The sequence below is a fragment of the Dermatophagoides farinae genome, chromosome 9, assembly GCF_024713945.1.
Source record: "Dermatophagoides farinae isolate YC_2012a chromosome 9, ASM2471394v1, whole genome shotgun sequence".
Classification (NCBI taxonomy): domain Eukaryota; kingdom Metazoa; phylum Arthropoda; class Arachnida; order Sarcoptiformes; family Pyroglyphidae; genus Dermatophagoides; species Dermatophagoides farinae.
The window spans coordinates 1,358,218-1,377,951 of record NC_134685.1 but is presented as its reverse complement, the minus strand read 5'-3'; the positions used below and the strand labels follow the sequence as shown (position 1 = coordinate 1,377,951).

Here is a 19,734-nt window from a genome sequence, read left to right as displayed (position 1 = left end):
ACACACACACACACAGAAAATGGATGTTTTTTTTCTGTGATGAAAAAAAATCACTGATTTTTTTTCTCCCAATATTCATCATTCTCCTCCCCTTTTTTTTCCATTTTTTTCTTCTTCGAAATTTGTAATGGCAAAAAAATGAAATTCAAACAACAACAACAACAACAACAAAAAATATTGAAAAAAAGCCACCAACCACCATTATCGAATCATCATCATTGTGTGTATCTTGTATACCTTTTTTTATGAAAAAAAATCAAATTTTTTTTTGGTCGAGCTGCTGCTATATATAATACACACACACACACGTAAAAAACATTTGACTGTAGCAGCATATATATAGCAGCAAGCAAGATATTTTCATCCATCCATCCATCTATTCAATCCATTCATATATATTTTTTTTTGGTGTTTTTTTTTGTATTTTATTCAAACACACAAAAAAAAAAAATTTCAAGCTCCGCCTAAATGGCGTTGTCTATCTTTTTATACAGTGTTTGCTTTTTATATTTTTTTTTTTTTGACGTTGAAACATGGTAAATGTGTGTGTGTGTATATGATCGGTGGTTCGGTCGGTTTTTTTTAGTATATTTTTTTAGAGTGAATTTTTTTTTCTGGTTAGATCCTATGATGGTGATGAATGAAGAGGACATAGACAGCAAACAGGAGAGAGAGAGAGAGATGAATTTGTTTCATTTCATCAAATATTAGCGGACATATAACATTGTCGTCCGTTAATATATTCTCTCTTTATTTTCTGTTGATTTCATTTCTCTCACAAATTTTCACTTTAATCCTTTTTTTTGTTTGTTTGAATGAATGAAAAAATCATTTCTGAATATGTGTATGGATGTGTGTGTGTGTATGATGAAGGTGTGATAAATTAAGAAAAGAAACAGAAAACAAAACAAGTTCATTGAATTATTATCAAGTTTTTTTTTCTTCTTGATTTACCAATTGATGATGATGATGATCATGATTATTACGTGTTGATGATTGTATTACATGTTTGTTTGTTTGTTTACTGATGTTTGGTGTGATTTTGTCTCTTTTTTTCTACAGATTGTTGACATCTATCCATCAACAACAACAATTTTTTTTTCTCGTCAATTTGTCTCATTTTTTTTGTGTGTGTGTGTTTACATTTTATTTTCTTGCTCAAATTCATGTCATATGGATTTGAAATGTAAATTCTATTTTTGTTTTTCCTATAGTGGATTCATTCCAAGTTTTTGATTATGCTTACAACGGCAACGGCAACAACAACAACAGCAGCTAATTCATCAGATCAAATTAATTCACATCATCATCATCATCATCATCATCGTTTATTGAATAAATCACAACAACAATCGATGACGACAACAGACAATATTCTTAATAATTCTTCATCAAATTCCTCTTCCTCTTCAGTCCGATCATCATCATCATCATTGTCGTTTATGCCAAAAAATTCAATTAAATCAAATTTAGATGTTGATGATGATGATCATCATCATCTCTTTCATGATAAATCAATTACCGGTGATAATCATAATATTGATTATGATGATGATGAATATGATGACAAAATGTCACAACATCAAAAACAACAGCAACATGTGCCTTTTTCAATGTCACAACAATCATCATCATTTCCATTATTATTTCAACCTGATTCATCCACTTCTTTACCGGTTCCTGTAACATCATCTTTAAATAATGATGATGATGATGATGATGATGATAATAATAATGTTGATGATCATAAATCACAATCACCACCATCATCATCATCATCATCACCATGTTCAACAACATCATCATCATTTCATGATAATAATAATCAATCAAAAATGATTACTATGAATGAAATGAATTCATCAAATGGATCACAATTATTGTTTGATGAAACATTTAATGTAAATGAAACCGATAATAATATGATGATGATGACAAAAATGATGATGATGACTGGTAGTGGTAGTAGCAATATGAACAATAATAATAATAATAATATTAGTGTACAAACAGGAAATAGTGGAAAAAATAAAAGAAAAAATTTCAAACCACGTTGTATTGAACCGGAAACATCATCGACAACAACAGCAGCAGCAGCAGCATTGATTGCTCAACAATCTCAATTGAATAGAATAATGAATGAATCATCAATGAACGATGATCCACAGCAACAATTATTTCAGAATTTATTCAATGATAATTCAACAATGAAGAATAACATCAGTGGTAGTGGTGGTAATTCTAGTCTAATAACAAATTCAATTTTAACACAATTATTCAACGATATGAATAATCATCATAATAGTCAACAACAACAACAACAGCAGCGGCAGCCAAATCAATCATTAGATTTATTAGATCAACAACAACAACAACAACAACAGATGCAACAGTTGATGTTACAACAAATTCAGATGCAAATGCATCAACAGCAGCAGCAACAGCAACAACAACAACAACAACAATCCAAGAATCATCTATTTGAATTATTCTTGATGAAATCAATGCGTAATCAATTTCAACAACAAGAACGTAGTGGTGGTGGTATATCCACGATAACAAAATCAATACCATCATCATCATCATCATCGTCATTATCATCGATTATTGAAAAAAAATTACAATCAAAATTGATTAAATATGAATCGAATAGTAGTGATAATAATAAAATTAAACGTGGTTCAAAACGTAAATCGAATGCAAATTCTATGATCGATAATAATGATGATGTGAATGATGATCGAAAATTAATGATGAACATTTCACATAATAATGATTCAAATTTTATGGATCATCTGTTACAATTATATAGTTTTAATCGTGAAAATTATTTAAAATTTTTACAACAACAAATTCCACAATTATCATCATCATCATCATCATCAATGAATTCTACAACCAATCAATCGATACGTATGATGATGAAAAATACTGATGGACAAGATGACCACCACAATCGTCAGCAACAACAACAGCAACGATCATCACCATCATCATCATCACCATCGTCATGTAATCAACAACAAATAAAAAATCATGGTAAGCACACAACACACACACACACACACACACGAAATTTGAATTTTTTTTGGGTAATTTTTTTTTTTTTTTTTTGGTTATTGTCATGTTATTTGTTTTTTTTTTGGATCAAAGGTCAACATGTAACAAGATGTAATTATAATATTTACAAAATGTTTGATTGTTTGTATAACAACCAGAAAAAAAATGATAAAAAAATCAATTGTCAAATATGATTTATAACCAAATGAATGCGAAAAAAAAATTTGAAAAATTTTTTTCAGATTGATCATCATCATCATTATGATGATCATCATTGATTGGGAACATTATCATTATTATATCAATATACACAAACAACAACAACTTGTTGCATGTCAATTTAGATTTCTAGTTTTTATATTTGGGTAAAAAGTTTTTTTTGGTTTTGATTAAATCTCTTTCTCTTTCTCTTGATGAACCTTGAATTGATTTCGATTTTTTTTTTCTTTCGTTGTGATCTATAATTATAGTTTACAAATGTATACACTGTATACACACACACACACATACCATAGGTTTTTGTGTTGCAGAAAAAAATGATGCAAACATCAATTTCTTTCACTCATTTTTTTTGTGTACTTAAACACAGTATTATTATTCATCTCGTTCGTGTGTGTGTGTATGTCATTGATCCACCGATTTTGATTTTGATTTTTTTTCAAATTCTTGTTCTGTTGTCTCAGAATTTTTGTTTTTTTTTTACTCACTCAATAATTTGTTTGCTTGACATTTATAATTTCATTATCAATTATCGATTATTGGTATCTAGGTAGTTTTTTTTTTGCTGAAAAAAACAACAAACAAACATCACTGCCCGAAGGTCAATTTGTTTGATTTTTTTAAAATTTTTTTGTGGTCAAAAAAAACTACCACCACCACCATTACCAAAATTACATTTCAAATTATTTGACAGTTTACAGTGCATGTAATCTTCTTTTTTTTCAAAATAAAATTTAGCTTGAACCTAGAAATTCAATCGATCGTTCGTGTGGTGGTGAATCAATTTTTTTTCTCTTTCTCATTGTATAATTATCATAATCACTTTTGATATGGCATGATTTTTCTTTCTTTTTTTTGATGATTATTCAAGCCATCAATATCAGTACAGTGTGTGTAATGGCTGTTCATGGATGCATCAAATCAGATTCGTATTATACACACACACACACACACATTTTGATCGATCAGCCAGATCAAATCTAAATCGATTGATTCGGTTTTTTTTCTGAAAAATTCAAATTTTTTTTATTGTTGTTGTTGTTGTTGTTACCAGTTTCCCATCACCAAAATTATCGATAATCAACGATGGATAATTGTGTGTGTCTCTTTCTATTTCGAAATTTGGCCCAGATTTTTTAGCCTGAAAACAAAAACAAAAACAAAAAAAAATCTTTTTTAATTTGCATACCACATGAGTGGTTGGATGAAAAAAATGTATTGGATTCGAAATTTGGGAAACCAGAAATTTTTTTTTTTTGTTTATCGAAAAAAAGAGGTTTTTTTTCTCTTCAATGATCAACAATGAACAGCTCGATGATTTTGGAAATTAATTTTTCCATCACATTGATGATGATGATGATCTAAACTCGTTTAATGATTTTGATGATAATAATGATGATGATGATGATGGCCGATTAACATTTGTCACGAAAAATTTCAATTATTTCGAAAACGACAGAAAAAAAAGAACCAAGAGTTTATATACATGTGGTGAGAATTTGTGTATGTGTGTGTGTGTGTATGTTGAAAGTTCCGGCCGAATACTACATATCCATATTATTATTTACCTGTGTGTTGAAATTTCTCTTTTTTTTTTGTTTAATTTATTTAAATTTAAATTTAGCACATGTTAAATGCAAAACTATTTATGCGTGTTCATCATTTGCATTTGTCATCGTCGACCTTCTTCATCTTCCATGATGATGATGATGATAATGATGGTGATGATGATATTGCCTCGAAAATAATGTTTCGGATGACTTAATCATCATCATTTGGTTTATTTTCAAATAAAAACAACCAAATGATTCAATTCATTATTTTAGGTGTTAATTAATTTGATTTTCAATGAGAGAGAAAAAAAATATATTGAAATCCAATGGGCAAATTTTCATTCAAAAATAAATACACAATTAGTTCAAATGAAAAAATACAAATAGATTTTCCACCAATTCCATCCAAATTCAAATTCACCAATTGATGGTGGTGGTAGGTTGGCCCAGATTTTTTTTTCTGTATTTATAAAGACTTTTTGTAATGCAAATTTTTTTTTCGTTTTTTGTATCCATTGGTTTGATGATGATGGTGATTGCAAGAAATTTTGATGATTTTTTTTCTGTTGGTTGATGGCAAGACTAGTTTGATTCAGTTGCCTTAACATATGCAAATTTTTTTTTCTTTTTATTGTAAATGATTTTCATTCTTTATTTTGAGAATAAAATTCACACACACACACACACACACACACAGACAGACAGCATTACATCACAATCACACACACACACACACATCGATAATAATGGCTTCAGTTTCAAAGTTTTCAAAGTTTTCATTTTACTCGGTATAATTTGTTATTTTTCTTTTTTTTTTATTCATATAAATTTATCACTGTATCATTTTGATGGCATCAAAATGGGAAGAAAAAAAAATATATATCTTTCCAAAATCACAGTGTTTTTTTTTTTTTTTTTTTTTTTTTTTTTTGGTTGTTGTTGTTGTTTTTCGACCAATTTGACAGCTGTTGCTGTTGTGAAATATGAAACTTTTTTTTTATTTATTTTTTTTTGTTTGTTTGTTCTCAATAATGAGATCTATTGTGTGTGTGTATTTATGCTCGGGTTTTCATATATGATTCTTGAATTTTTTTTTTCTCGGTTTGGTTTCTGACGGACACCGACCCCGGACACATATGAACGTGTCTTGGTGGTAATGGTGATGGTCATTCGTTCTCATCATCATCATTTTTTTTCTGATGTCCAATTTTCAAATAGTCCATTTTCATTGTTTTTTTTTCACTGACTTTTTAGAAAAAAAAAAATTTTTCATCATAATTTCATGCCATAATCATTTCAGGTTTTTTTTGTTTGTTTTAGTCAGCGATGCCATTCTATTGTGATTCGTTTGTCATACAGTGTGTATGCAATGTGTGCTTATGAAATTTGAATTCCAATTTTATTATCATCATCATCATCATCACAAACATCACACTGCACATCTGCACAAAATTCAATTGAATTTTACATTTTTTTTTGTACTGGATGCTGCTGCTGGTGATGATGACAGGTAACCAATAACAATTATCATTATCATTACCATCTTTTTTTTTCGTCACAATAAAATTTTCAACTGGACAATTGATGTTATGCAGCTGTTTTTTTTTATTTTGCAGCAAAAAAAAAAATTTCTTTTTTTTTATGAAAAATTGAAAAATAAAATTTTTTCATATTGTTAGCGGCGGCGGTGGTTGTGGTGGTGGCGGCGATGACGACGACGACGGTGCTGATGATGATGATCATCATCATCAACATGAATTATTTATTCATTTTTTTGAAATCTGACAAAATACAAAAAAAAAAATGATCGTGACCCTCAATCATATACACAGAGGTCAGTTTTCACCAGTAGTAATAGTAGTGGCTACTGTGTCGGTCGTCATTTTTTTATTTTCATTCAACAAGCTTTTGTCGCTACTCTATCATACAACAATTGTAGAAACTAACAGGTATTTAGATAGATAGATAGATAAATTATGAAATTAATCGCGTGGGAATTTTACAAGTCTAATTTTTATTGTTGTCGTCGTTGTTGTCGTTGTTGAGTGAAAACAAATTTTCCATATCAGAATCGAAGAAAAAACACATCATTCTCATTGAATTCATATATTTTGTCATAATCATTCTCTATTTTTTTCAGTTTTGTTTTATTTTATTTCATTTCATTTCATTTTGTGTATTTAATCATCATTATCATCATTGTCGTTTTTCTTTTCTTTTCTTTTTTTTCGACTGAAATTCTCATCATTTTGTGACAAAATGACCAATGAATGTGTATGGGCAATAAACAGTAGCAACCATCAAGTGGAAAATGATGAAAAATGAAGAAAGGAAAAAAAAATTTTGAATCAAAATTGAAATCTAAACATTTGTTTGGCCATAAAAAAACAGCAATTGTGTGTGTGTTTTTTTTTGTTTGTTTGTTTGTTGCGATTTTTTCTTTACATAGAACCGATAACAATCGATTTTGATCGGATCATAATCGATAATCTACTCTTCTCTCTGTTTTTCTGTGTGTGTGTGTAGCGATTTTTTTTCCATTTGTCACCTTTTTTCAACACAATTTTTTCACACCAACCAAAATAGAAACAAACACATAGAGAGATCTTGAACAAATCTTTTATTTGGATTTTTTTTCTTGTCAATTTCATTGTTAATTTTCACTACTTTTTGTCTCGTTTTATAATAGCCGATAATGATGATGATTTGGAAAATGAAAATCATGAAATACCGGTCAATAATAGTATGGACAACAACAATCATCATCGTCGTCGTACAATAATGAATTTCACAAATAGTGATGATGGTATAAATGATGATGATCAATATAAGACAATCCGTAATCGTGATCATTCATCGATTATTGATCAACAACAACGACAACAACAACAACAACAATCATCGTCATCATCATCATCGATTAATGTAGATAAATTGAAACAATTACAACAATTGTATAAATTGAATTTAATACAACATTTGGATGGTGTACAACAACAACATTCAACAGCAACAACAACAACATCATCATCAGTGAAATTGAATCCATTTACCGAATCAATGTTTTTGTTCCATCAACAGCAGCAGCAGAAGCAACAATCAAATAATTTACAAGAAAAAATTCATAAACCTAGTCTATTGTCAATGAATTTGATTCATAATGATATAACATCGAACGGTAATTACAATGATAATTTATCATCATCATCATCAACATCGACAACAACGACGATGACGACGACGATGTCGATGTCAATGGCAAATAATAATAAATCAGAAATTAAAATTGTAAGTTGTAGTCGTAATAATAATCATTTTTCATCTTGTTGTCAATTGTTAATTTTTTTCCATTTAGGACAATATAACATATGTAAAAGATTTATTCCGTAACAAAGTAATCAATGCAAAATCATCATCACGTAGGCCATTAAGTTCATGGAAACAATCGATTAATGCATGTGGTCCTGGGCCAGCACCATGGATAGAAAAAAGTACATTACATTCATTGGGTATTCAAGGTAAGGCGAAACAAAAAAAAAAAAAAAAAAAAAGAAAGGAAACTGTGAACTGAACAAGAAATTTATGATTTTTTTCCTTATTATTTTCACCATATAAAAAAAATCAAGAAATTTTTAACGAAAAAAAAAACTCAATTGAAATTGAAAATTTTTGGAAATCAATCTTGGCTGCTCATTGATGATGATGATGATGATGATTATCATACTCATTGGATCACTCTATCCTATTCAATATATATGTGATTAAAATGTATTTTTGTGTGTGTTGACAGTGATCGATCTATATTTTTTTCTCTCTGATCACAAAATAATAAATGAATGACAATTTGATGAATACATATATATACTACACACTATTTTAATCATTTATAAAGTGGATATATATAAATGAAAGACTCACACACACACACACATACACTTTCAATCGTTTGGTTTTTTCCCATTTTTTTTCTGCTGTTTTTGTAGTTGTTGTTGTTGTTGTTGTTGTTGTTCAATTTCACTATATGGGGAAGAAAAATTACAAAAAGCTTTGTTGTTATATTGTCCATTCATTAAGTTATCAATAATGAAAATTTTTAAAAAATGAATGAATGAATGAATGAATGAGAGAGAAATGTAATATTTTTTTTTCTAGTCGAAAAAGCCAAAGAAAATTTCATTTTTTTTCTTTTAATTAAAATTAAAATGAATGGAAAAAAATATGTGAATATTTGTTGTTGTTGTTGTTGTTGTTGTCCATGTAGAGGAAAAAAAACCCCAATAGGGAGCCTCAATGTTGTTGTTTTTAGGCCTTGTTCTCATCATCATCATCATCATCATCATGCTCAGAACATCCATTTTTTTGCAGCCATTTTTTCCGGCGTTAAAAAAAACCAAAACAAAACAAAAAAAAAATGAATTTTTTTTGGCTTCAAAAAAATTTTTCAATGAGAAAAAAAGAACAAAACAAAACAGAAGAAAATTTTCTTTATTTCCCATCATCATCATCATCATTTCTGATGATGATGATGGTCACCTGCAGCTTTCTATTTTTCTAGCTATAGCTTTTCTCATCATCATCATCATCATAGTCAAGTTTTTTTGTTGTTGTTGTTGTTGTTTTTTCGTTGGTGATTACAAAATATACTGGAAAAAAAATTGACATCATCATCATATGTAAGGTTGTGTAAATTGTGTGGTTATAGATGAAATCTTTTTTCATTTTTTTTTTTTTTTTGGTTTTTCAAAACGAAACAGAAAAAAAAATTTATCGAAAAAATATCAATTATCAGATTGTAAAGATATGATTGATTTTTTTTTCGTTGCTGTTTCGTTCTGCAGATTTTGTATCCATTCATTTAGCCATTGTTGAGAAAATGTATCTTAATTGATTTAGTTGAGCTATTTTATCTCCCCCCACACCCACACCACCACCACCATCACCACTCTCAGTTTACTTTTGTGGATGAAAAAAAAAAAAATTTTTTTTTTATTTCCAACAAATTTTTGTTTGTTCTCATTGTTTGTGTTGGATTTTTTTTTTTTTTTTTGGACTTGAGTTGAACAACGACCACTTGTTGAATATATATTTTTTTTCAATATTTGATTTCTTCTGATCGATGATGATGATGATAATGATCAAAGTTTATTTTTGTTGCTGTTTGGGATTGCCACTCATTTGTTTTCTATTCAAAAGTTTTTTTTTCTGTGGTTTTTCTGTGCTGTGTGTGTGTGTGTGTGTGTGTGTGATTGATTTTTTTTCCAGCTTTTCGATTTGTTCCGGCCACTTGAATTGAATTGAAAATTATTTTTCAATTTTTTTTCTCTCTCTATCTCTCTTTGATATACTCGTTTGTTTTGGTTAAATGTTGAAATATAATCTTTATACATTTTTTTTTTCATTGCTTATGCTTATGCTTCTACTTCTACTTTTGTTATGTCAATCATCATCATTACATAATCAGCAAACACACACACACATCTCGAATCAATCAAAATTTCTAATTTATTCTTGTTTTTTTTCTATTAATCTTTTCTACAAATACCAAAAAAAAAAAAAAAAAAATTTCAGGTGAATTGATCAATAAATCCTGTCCAATCGATTATACTCATTATGTAAAACGGTATGTTTTTTTTGTCAATATTTTTGTTTTTCTATGTAAAAATAAAAATTTTTTTTTGTTTTCATTCAGATATGCAAATGCAAATGAATGTGGTAATTCAATATGTAAAGAATTATCATATCGTGAACATTTTCATTGTAATGCATTATCATGTAATTCACGTGTATTCATGAAAAAAGAAGAAATGATTAGACATTTTAAATGGCATAAAAAACGTGATGAATCATTGACGCATGGATTTTTACGCTGTTCACCGGGTGATAATTGTATTGAACGTTTTAAAAATTGTCCACATCATCGTAAACAAACACATTATCATTGTTTAAAACGTGGTTGTGATAAGGTTTATATTAGCACTTCGGATGTACAGATGCATGCAAATTATCATCGTAAAGATACGGCTATTATACAGGAAGGTTTTCAACGTTTTCGTGCAACAGAAAATTGTCTATTAGAATGTTGTGCATTTTTTGGCCAAAAAACAACACATTTTCATTGTCGTCGTGATAATTGTTTACATACATTTAAAAATAAAGCTGATATGGGTAAGTTTTTTTTTCATTCTTTCTTTTTTTTTCTTCTGAATTTTCACCTTGGCTGTAAACAAGATTTGATACAATTTTCAATGACTTTTTTTTTGGTCATTAGTTTGGTTATACTTGTTACACACACTTTTTATAGATTATTAATTCCCCTTGAAGCTTCATCATCATCATCATCATCATTCATTGATTTATATCCACAAACAACACCATCATCGATTGCAGAAAAAAAATGACACACAAAAAAATAGACAATTTAAAAGTTCGCCTCTTTGCAATAACAACAACAACAACAACAACAAGTTAAGCAAACAACAATTATAATGAGATGAATAAACATGGTAGAGAGAGATATATACAAACACATGAAATGATTTGGATTTTTTTAGGGAGAAAAAATTTTTTTTTTTTTTTGAAAAACAGTGTGTCCATCATCCAACAACAACAACAGCAACAAGCAATGGGCATTGTTTTTTTTCTGTTTTTTTAGTTTTTGTTTTGTTGTTCAATTTTTTCATTTCATTTCATTTCATTTGATAAACGTAAAATTAGATTTCTAGTTCAGAAAATCTCATCATATCCATACACAGAAATGATGATTTGAACAGGTAGGGAATTTTGATTTATAAAATTTTTTTTTTTTTTTTGGTTTTTTTTTGTTTGACAACCCGGAGGGCCGGCCTATGATGTGTTATTGTCGATCATCAATTGCATTGAAAATAAAACAAAACAAAAAAAAGATTTTTTCTGTTGCTGTTTTTTTTGTTGTTGTTTGTTAGCCATTTAATTCCAAAGTTTTTTTCACTTGATTCGATTCATTTTTTTCTTTTTTTTTCTTTCATTTGATTGATCGAATATAATTAAAATGCCTTTTGTTGTTGTTGTTGTTGTTGTTGTTAGCATCCCTTGTTTCCCAGTTTGTTTCTTTTTTTTTGCTGTTCATTCATTCATTTGGGATTGATTTTCATTTTTTTTCTAATTTTTTTTTTTCGTTGTTGTTTTGTATTTCATTATCATCGATTTTGTTTTTTGTTGTTGTTGTTGTAGTTGTTGATTTGATTTGATTCGAATCGATTTCGATGATTTTGAGATTGGTAGAAACTTTGAAATCGATTCAATTCAAATGAAAATTATGTAAGATGAAAAAAAAATTATTAAAAAAAAAAATTTTGAACAAATTGCCTCAAGAATTTTTTGTTTTTATAATCGTTCATCATCATCATCATCATCAACACGAAAATGATTCATAAGTAGGACCGGCTCGCGAATAATGATGATGATGATGGTGGTGGTGGTGGCGGTGGTGGTGGTCATTGCCATGAAATCGAAAAAAAATTGTTAAATTTAATCATTGAATTTGTATATGGAAATTCAAAACGAATTTTGTTCATTCGTTTTTGATTTCCATATGAAAATCATTATGATGATGATTGGTTGGTGTTCTGTATTCTGATTTTTTATTTTGAATTTTCAGCCAACATTTATGGATGATGATGATGATCGTTTGGGCAATTATCCACAGACAGACTAATCTGATTGTTTTTTTTTTCATTTCATTTCATTACAGAAAAACACAAATCATATCATGTACGTGATGAACAATTGGCTCGTGATGGATTTAAAAAATTTATGAAACATGAATCCTGTCTATTCGATGATTGTCGTTCATCACGTGTATGTAATCATATTCACTGTGTTCGTTCAGGTATGTTTTTATTTTTATTTTTATTTTTTTTTTTTTTTTTTTTTGGTGAAACAAAATTCTTGTTCCAACGTATTTTATATAATTATTAATGATTTTGAATAAATAGGCTGTACTCATGTATTACATTCAACTGGCCAATTGTATCCACATAAACGTAAACATGATCGTTGTGAAAAAGAACTTGCATATAGAAAATATCGTCTTGCACAATCTATACATTGTACAAATGAATTTGATAAAAATAACAGCGCCATTCAGAATCGTTTAGCATCATACGGTATTGATTTGGATATTAACCTGTTGAATATTGAGGTATTTATTATTTTTTTCTGTTCGTTGGATTTTTCTCATAATTAATTAATGATTTTTATTTTTGCCCACAGAGCTTCGAACAATCATTATTGAATAAAGATGATGATAATGTATTTGATGAGATACAGGATCAATTACCATTGATGCAAATCAGTACAATACCGATTGAAGATATTATTGGTGATGATATAACCGATATACGTTGTGCAAAATATATACAAAAGTAAGTACAACATGGCAACAAACTATATGTTGCTGTTGTTGTTGTTTTTTTTTTGGCTTTCTTTTCTTTCTTCAATCACATCATAATGAAGATCAAATTACCATTGACCATTAGTTACTTACCCACCCATGTGTGTGTGTGTGTGTGTGTATATAGTTTATTGTTCATATCTTACCTAATGCAGCTCGTGATGATGATGATGATGAGATCTGTCCGTAGTCGTTGAGGTCAACTAGTGTGTATGTATTTTTTTTACCTGTAATTCTCAATAATAAAACACACACAGCCAAAAAAAAAAAAAAAATCTAGTGTCATTACACCTACAATCATCATCAAAATCATCATTTTTTTCGGTGGGTTTAATGTTGTATCTTGCATTTTGTAAATTATTTGCAAAAAAAAAAATTTTTTATTTCAAATTCTGATGGATAGAGAAAAAAAAACGATGATCATCAATGGTTTTTTTTCTGATCAAATTATTATACAATTATTAAATAATGATGATAATAATATGTAGTTTGAACAAAATAGAGAAAGATGTTCATTGCCCAATTCAACAATAACAACAACAACAAAATCAGGATCATGATCTTTCTGTCTATGCCTTTTGTACCGATGGATATATCATTGATCCGTTTTTTTTCATATTCACTGCTTCTTATAATTCATTCATTTGTACATCTGCCTGTTTCAGGTTTTTAGGGTAATACAAATGTGGCAAAAAGAATTTTTTTTTTGTTTTTGCCAATTTTTTTTCCTTGTATGTAATTTTTTTTTTGATTTAAAAATGATGATCATTTTGGAATTGTTTTATGATTTTCATCAACATTTTGTCGTAATCTGATTTCATATCATCATCATTTGTTGAGAATAAAAGTCGAAACGAAACGATGAAAATGATGATGTTGGTCATTTTCACCGATTCATGTGATTTTTTTTTCTTTCAACTTTGTAATTATAATTACATGGTTTTCATTTATGCTATGAAAATGACCAAAAAAAAAAAAAAAAAAAAAAAAAAAAACAAAACGACTACGACGACGATGATGATGATGATGATAATGGAATAAAATATCAGAATATATAGCTGAAAGATTTTCTGATAATTTCAGTGTGATTGCAATGAAATGAAATGAAATTATTATTCGTGTTTTCTCATCATCGTTATTATCATTTGTTTTTTTTTTCGTTTACAATTTTCACTGTCATTATTATATCATCGAATGGATTCGTTCCTAAATGATGATGATGCTGAATGAGTAGTGGTAGTAGTGATGTGCGAAACAAAAAAATTTTTTTTTTTTTTGGGATATGAAATGAGGGAATTTTTTTCTTCTTTGTTGATGTGAAATTTTTTTTTTGTGCAAAAAAAAATTTTTTTAATTTTTTCCATTCTCTGATCATCATCATCCACATCATCATCATTACGTCAATCAACAAGAAAACGTGTTCATCATTAGGTGGAGCACAATCATTGATGAATGACGATGATGATGATGAATTTCGACAAAAAACAAAGCGAAAAAAATTATTCAAATTTTTTTTCGCCAAAAAACAACAACAAAAAAAATCAAAAATTTATACCGTACAAAATGTGATTATAGCCACCACCAGCAGCATCATCATCATCAATGGTCATTTTTTTTTTGGAGGGGATGGAAAGAAAAATTGAATCATAATGGTATAATAATGATGATGATGATGCCAAATGATATGAGAGTGAGAAATTGAATATTTATGTAATGTATTCGGTATGCTGTTTGTTTGGTTCGTCTGGTACACCTGGTCTGTTTTGTTTGCGTGCATGCAATTTGGGCGAATCAATTTTCTGATACACATTTGTCGCAGTGTGTGTGTGTGTGTGTGCACGGAAAAAGAAAATTTTCAGTGCATTGATTTCTTTTTTTCCATTCATTTTTCAATGGAATTTATTAAATTCAATTTTTTTTTGTTAATTCTCAAAATGGTAATGGTAATGATAATGATAGGATTTTTTTTCCATTTCAGATTGTGGCTGATTCATTCGAATTTTTTTATTTTTTTTTCTATTTGTTGATAATGTGAAAAAGATGATAATCGAATTTATTTGACGATCATTTTTCGATGAATGATGATTGTCCGGGTTTTTTTTTGTCTCGATCGAATCGATTGATTGATCGATCGGTGTTTTTTTGTTGTTGTTGTTGTTGTTGTTATTGAACTTATAATGATAAATGCGTGTTCTCTCTCTCTCTCTCTCTCTCTCTCTCTCTCTCTCTCTGTGTCTGTGATGGAATTTTTTAACAATTTTTTATTTTCAATTTAATGGCATTTTCAAATGTAATTAACCTTTTTCTTCTTCTTTTTTTTCAATCTAAATTTATTTATTATTTATTATCATCGATCAAACAAACAGACCAAAAAATAAAATTTTTTTTTTCATTTTTCAGACATCAACGACCGAACGAACAATGTACATTCATTGATGATGATGGTGTTCAAGTTATTTTCAATGATGATGATGACGATGATGATGATGGTGGTGGTGCTGATGCTGGTGGTGGTGGTCGTGTTGGTGAACATTACAATTGTTTAAATTGTAATGTATGTTTCAATGATCAAATGGTTACACTTAAACATGCAAGGTTTGTAAAAATTGAAATTTTTATCATCAAATCTTGAAAAAAAATTTTTTTTTTTCACGCTTCACAGAAAACACGTGCTACAGGATGAGATAACATCATTGATGTTTGAAGAAACAACAAATGATTCAAACATTTGTAATGTAGAATGTTTATTATATCAAAGTGTACGACATTTACATTGTCGTATGGTATGTGCTTGTTTGTTTGTTTTTTTTTTTTTCTTCTTATTTTGAATCTCATATCTTTTTTTTTTTTCATTTTTTACAGTATGGCTGTATATTCATCTTACCGATTCAGGATAAAACATTGAAAAAATTTGAACATTATAAATTTCATGAAGAATTACAATGTAATTATTCATTTGATTCAGATGAATCGGCATTTGCTAATCTAAGTGGATATTTATCATTGGAAAATCCACCATTACCACAACAACAACAACAACAACAACAACCAACACCTTCATCATCATTATCTTCACAATCAACACCACCACCTCAACCGGTGGTTCAGCCGATTCTATTGCCACCACCGCCACCTCCACCACCACTTTTGGTAACAAAATCGAAACCAACATCGATGAATAAATGCAAAACTACATCAACATCATTACAACAGATATATCCAACTGGAACCATGTTGACAACTGTTGATGGTATGCCCATTTTAAAACGTAAACGTGGCCGTCCACCAAAGAATCGTTCGAATGAAATGTTGACCACAACCAAAGTATCGGCGACACAATCGAAAAATAATTCCAAAACAAATCAATCAACGCCAACAGCAACAATACAACCAACTACAACGGCAATGTCATCATTCGATTTAGCACAAGCATTCAATCTACCATTGAATCATGTACAATTTTTGGCAAATTTTCCACAAACTGCTGATGATTTATCCAAAACCATACCTATACCATTCATAATGCCATATATAAAGTCATCAATACACAGTGGTTTTTATGTTTTCGATGAGGAAACTATATGTCCGGATGTTACCTGTATTCATCTTGGTAGAAAACATTTTCATTGTTCAAGACCAAGATGTTTTTATAGTACAAATCGTGATGATAAACTTGTTGATCATTCTAAAGATTTTCATGATAATATCGATATATTGGAAGGTTTTATTTATTTTGATCAAAATATTGATTGTAAATCCGAATATTGTCAATATAATCATAGTGATTGTCATTTTCATTGTACACGTATTGGCTGTAATTATTCATTTGTACGTTATTCATCAATGGCAATACATGAACGGGAACATATGCAAAAATTTCGATCATCATCAACAGCAACAACAAGGATATCAGATCAGAAAACAATTGATGATGATAATCATCATAATCATTCGGATGATGGTGATGATGGTAGTGATGAATGTTCACCAATGTTGACCATACGTTCATCAACAAGTGACATGAAATTCGATGACTACGACGATGACGATGATTATGATGATGATGATGATGATGATGGAATAAATGATAAAAAACTTGTAAAAAACAATCAAAATGATAATGATGACGACGATCAAAGCAATGATGATGATGATGATGATGATGATTTAAATCATGAAAATATTTCGAATGGTCCAAATAATAATAATCTGAGCCAAAAAACAAATTCTGTTAATAAAAATGAATCCAATAAAGATATCGATAATGATGGTGAAAAAGATGTTAATGATATAGATGTTAATAGTGATTCAACGAACGTTTTAACATTACAACAATCATTACAGAAGCTATTACAATCACGAATGGGTGCTTTTGGCATGTTGGCCGTATCATCATCATCATCAACGACAACGACTTCAACGATAACGACGGCCACAATACCCTCATCATCAACATCAACGACGACTACGACATCATCATCATCATCATCATCTGCGGTCAATAATATTGATGATATAATCAAATTACATCCAATATATGATGAACAAAATGATCGAAATTGTCAAAGTCCATTCTGTAAACTTAAACGACGTCAACATTTACATTGTAATATTTGTAATCAGGTAATTAATTTTCGAAAAATCTTTGAATCCTGTTGAAATTAATTGATTTTTTTTTTCCCATCAATAGGCATTCACCAGTTATGATCGTTTGATACCACATTTTTCAAAACATACAATGATAATGAACTCAGGATTGACAACATCATCATCATCATCATCAACGTTAGTTGATCATAGAGATGATAGAATGGTTAATGATGAAATTTTGTCACAATCATTTACATCGAATCCATTAATGAATACAAATCTGACGAATGAATTTTTTCAATTATTTTTCAATAATTTAATGAATTTTCCATCAACTTCAACATCTACAGCCACAACCATGACATCACCACTATCCACTATGACAACGAATGCTATTAATTCATCCATATTACAACAAATGACTTCGAATCCATTATTACAGGATTTATCGATTGCAGGAAATTCATCACCACCATTAAATCATCATCATCATCCTCGGACATTGAATCCAGGCTCAATAAACAAGCGTAGATATTCATTTTCAAGCGATAGTTCGGGTTCCATAATCAATGATAATAATGGTATCATTAATGATAATAAAAATCATAAAAAACATAAAACTGATGAGAATGGTGATGGTGGTGGTAAAAACAAAACAACATCGGCTACATCATCCGATGAATCATCACCAAGCGGGTTAGTGTAAAGCGATTTATCAAGAATTATTTGATTCTATCTAATCCATTTAATTCCATTTCTAAAATAGTTATTCCAGATTTCGTTTCAATGAAGATTGTGGCTTTTCATCCTGTGTATATCGTGAACATCAAACACATTTTCATTGTATGCGAAAAGTATGTAATGGTCAATTCAATTCATTTTTTTTTCAATAATAATCAATAATTATTTTTTCCATTCAAGGATTGTGGCTATTCATTTTGTGATAAAACACGTTTCGTACAGCATACAGGTACGTTGTTTTATTTATTTATTTTTTTTTTTTTTTTTTTGAAGAAAGAAACGATAATTGAATTTAAATCTTTTTTTGTCCATTTTTTTCGATCAATCAATGCACAATTCAGCTCGACATGAACGTTTGGATACATTAATGGGCGGTGATTTTCAACAATTTCGTGCAACTGTTAACTGTGGCCAATCGGATTGTCCATATGCCAATGTCAACAATGCAACACAACAACAATTGGCCAATAATAATAAAACATCACATTTTCATTGTCTAAAATGTGATTATCGATGTTCGGATACGAATAAAGTGGTTGCACATCGTCGTCAACATGCCAAAATGGATAATATTACTGCAGCTGGTTTCGATAAATTTTCACCAAATCAAGATTGTCTAATTGAACAGTGCAATTATAAATTAAAACAAACACATTATCATTGTGGTACTTGTAATTATTCTGTACTTGGATTGTCACAAATGTCATCACATAAACAAAAACATCAACAGCAACAACAACAACAACAACAAGAATCAGAAAATAATAATAATAATAATTCTTGTTTACCATCACAATCACCGCCATTACACCCACCTACATCAGCATCATCTTCATCATCATCAGCATCATCATCATCATCACCACCATTGGAATCAATGGCTTAACGATATATCATATACATAATAGATATCTTCCAAAAACAGATACACCTCACATACACACACACACACAATAGCAAAGGGAAAAAAGATCTACAGTATTTATTTATTATTAAAAATTTTCATCCAATTTAAAAAGTATCACATATTGATATTAAAAAAAAAAAAATTTCTTGATTCTCAATTCTCAATTTGTGATCGTTTTTTTTTTGTTGAAGTTTTCCATAAATCTGGATTCAATTTGAATCCATGGAAGTGTT

At 29.2% G+C, this 19,734-nt stretch overlaps 1 protein-coding gene across 3 annotated transcripts; it reads left to right on the top strand.

Annotated features, from left to right (window-relative positions):
• The first annotated feature begins 717 nt into the window (after positions 1-717).
• Positions 718-19,658, top strand: LOC124497723 (zinc finger protein castor homolog 1). Of its 3 annotated transcripts, XM_075734389.1 has the most exons (16): positions 718-1,129; positions 1,215-3,039; positions 7,522-8,120; positions 8,188-8,350; positions 10,401-10,452; positions 10,522-10,997; positions 12,562-12,699; positions 12,806-13,011; positions 13,083-13,234; positions 15,664-15,858; positions 15,926-16,046; positions 16,126-17,886; positions 17,954-18,549; positions 18,620-18,707; positions 18,775-18,823; positions 18,936-19,658. In XM_075734389.1, the coding sequence occupies exons 1-16, from the start codon at positions 1,028-1,030 to the stop codon at positions 19,478-19,480; spliced, it is 7,068 nt and encodes a 2,355-aa protein (XP_075590504.1). In that variant the 5' UTR covers positions 718-1,027; the 3' UTR covers positions 19,481-19,658. The 3 variants fall into 3 exon arrangements, with proteins under 3 accessions (XP_075590504.1, XP_075590505.1, XP_075590506.1); XM_075734390.1 differs by having other exon boundaries at positions 718-3,039; XM_075734391.1 differs by lacking the exons at positions 718-1,129; positions 1,215-3,039 and adding an exon at positions 6,215-6,342.
• The last annotated feature ends 76 nt before the right edge of the window (positions 19,659-19,734 follow it).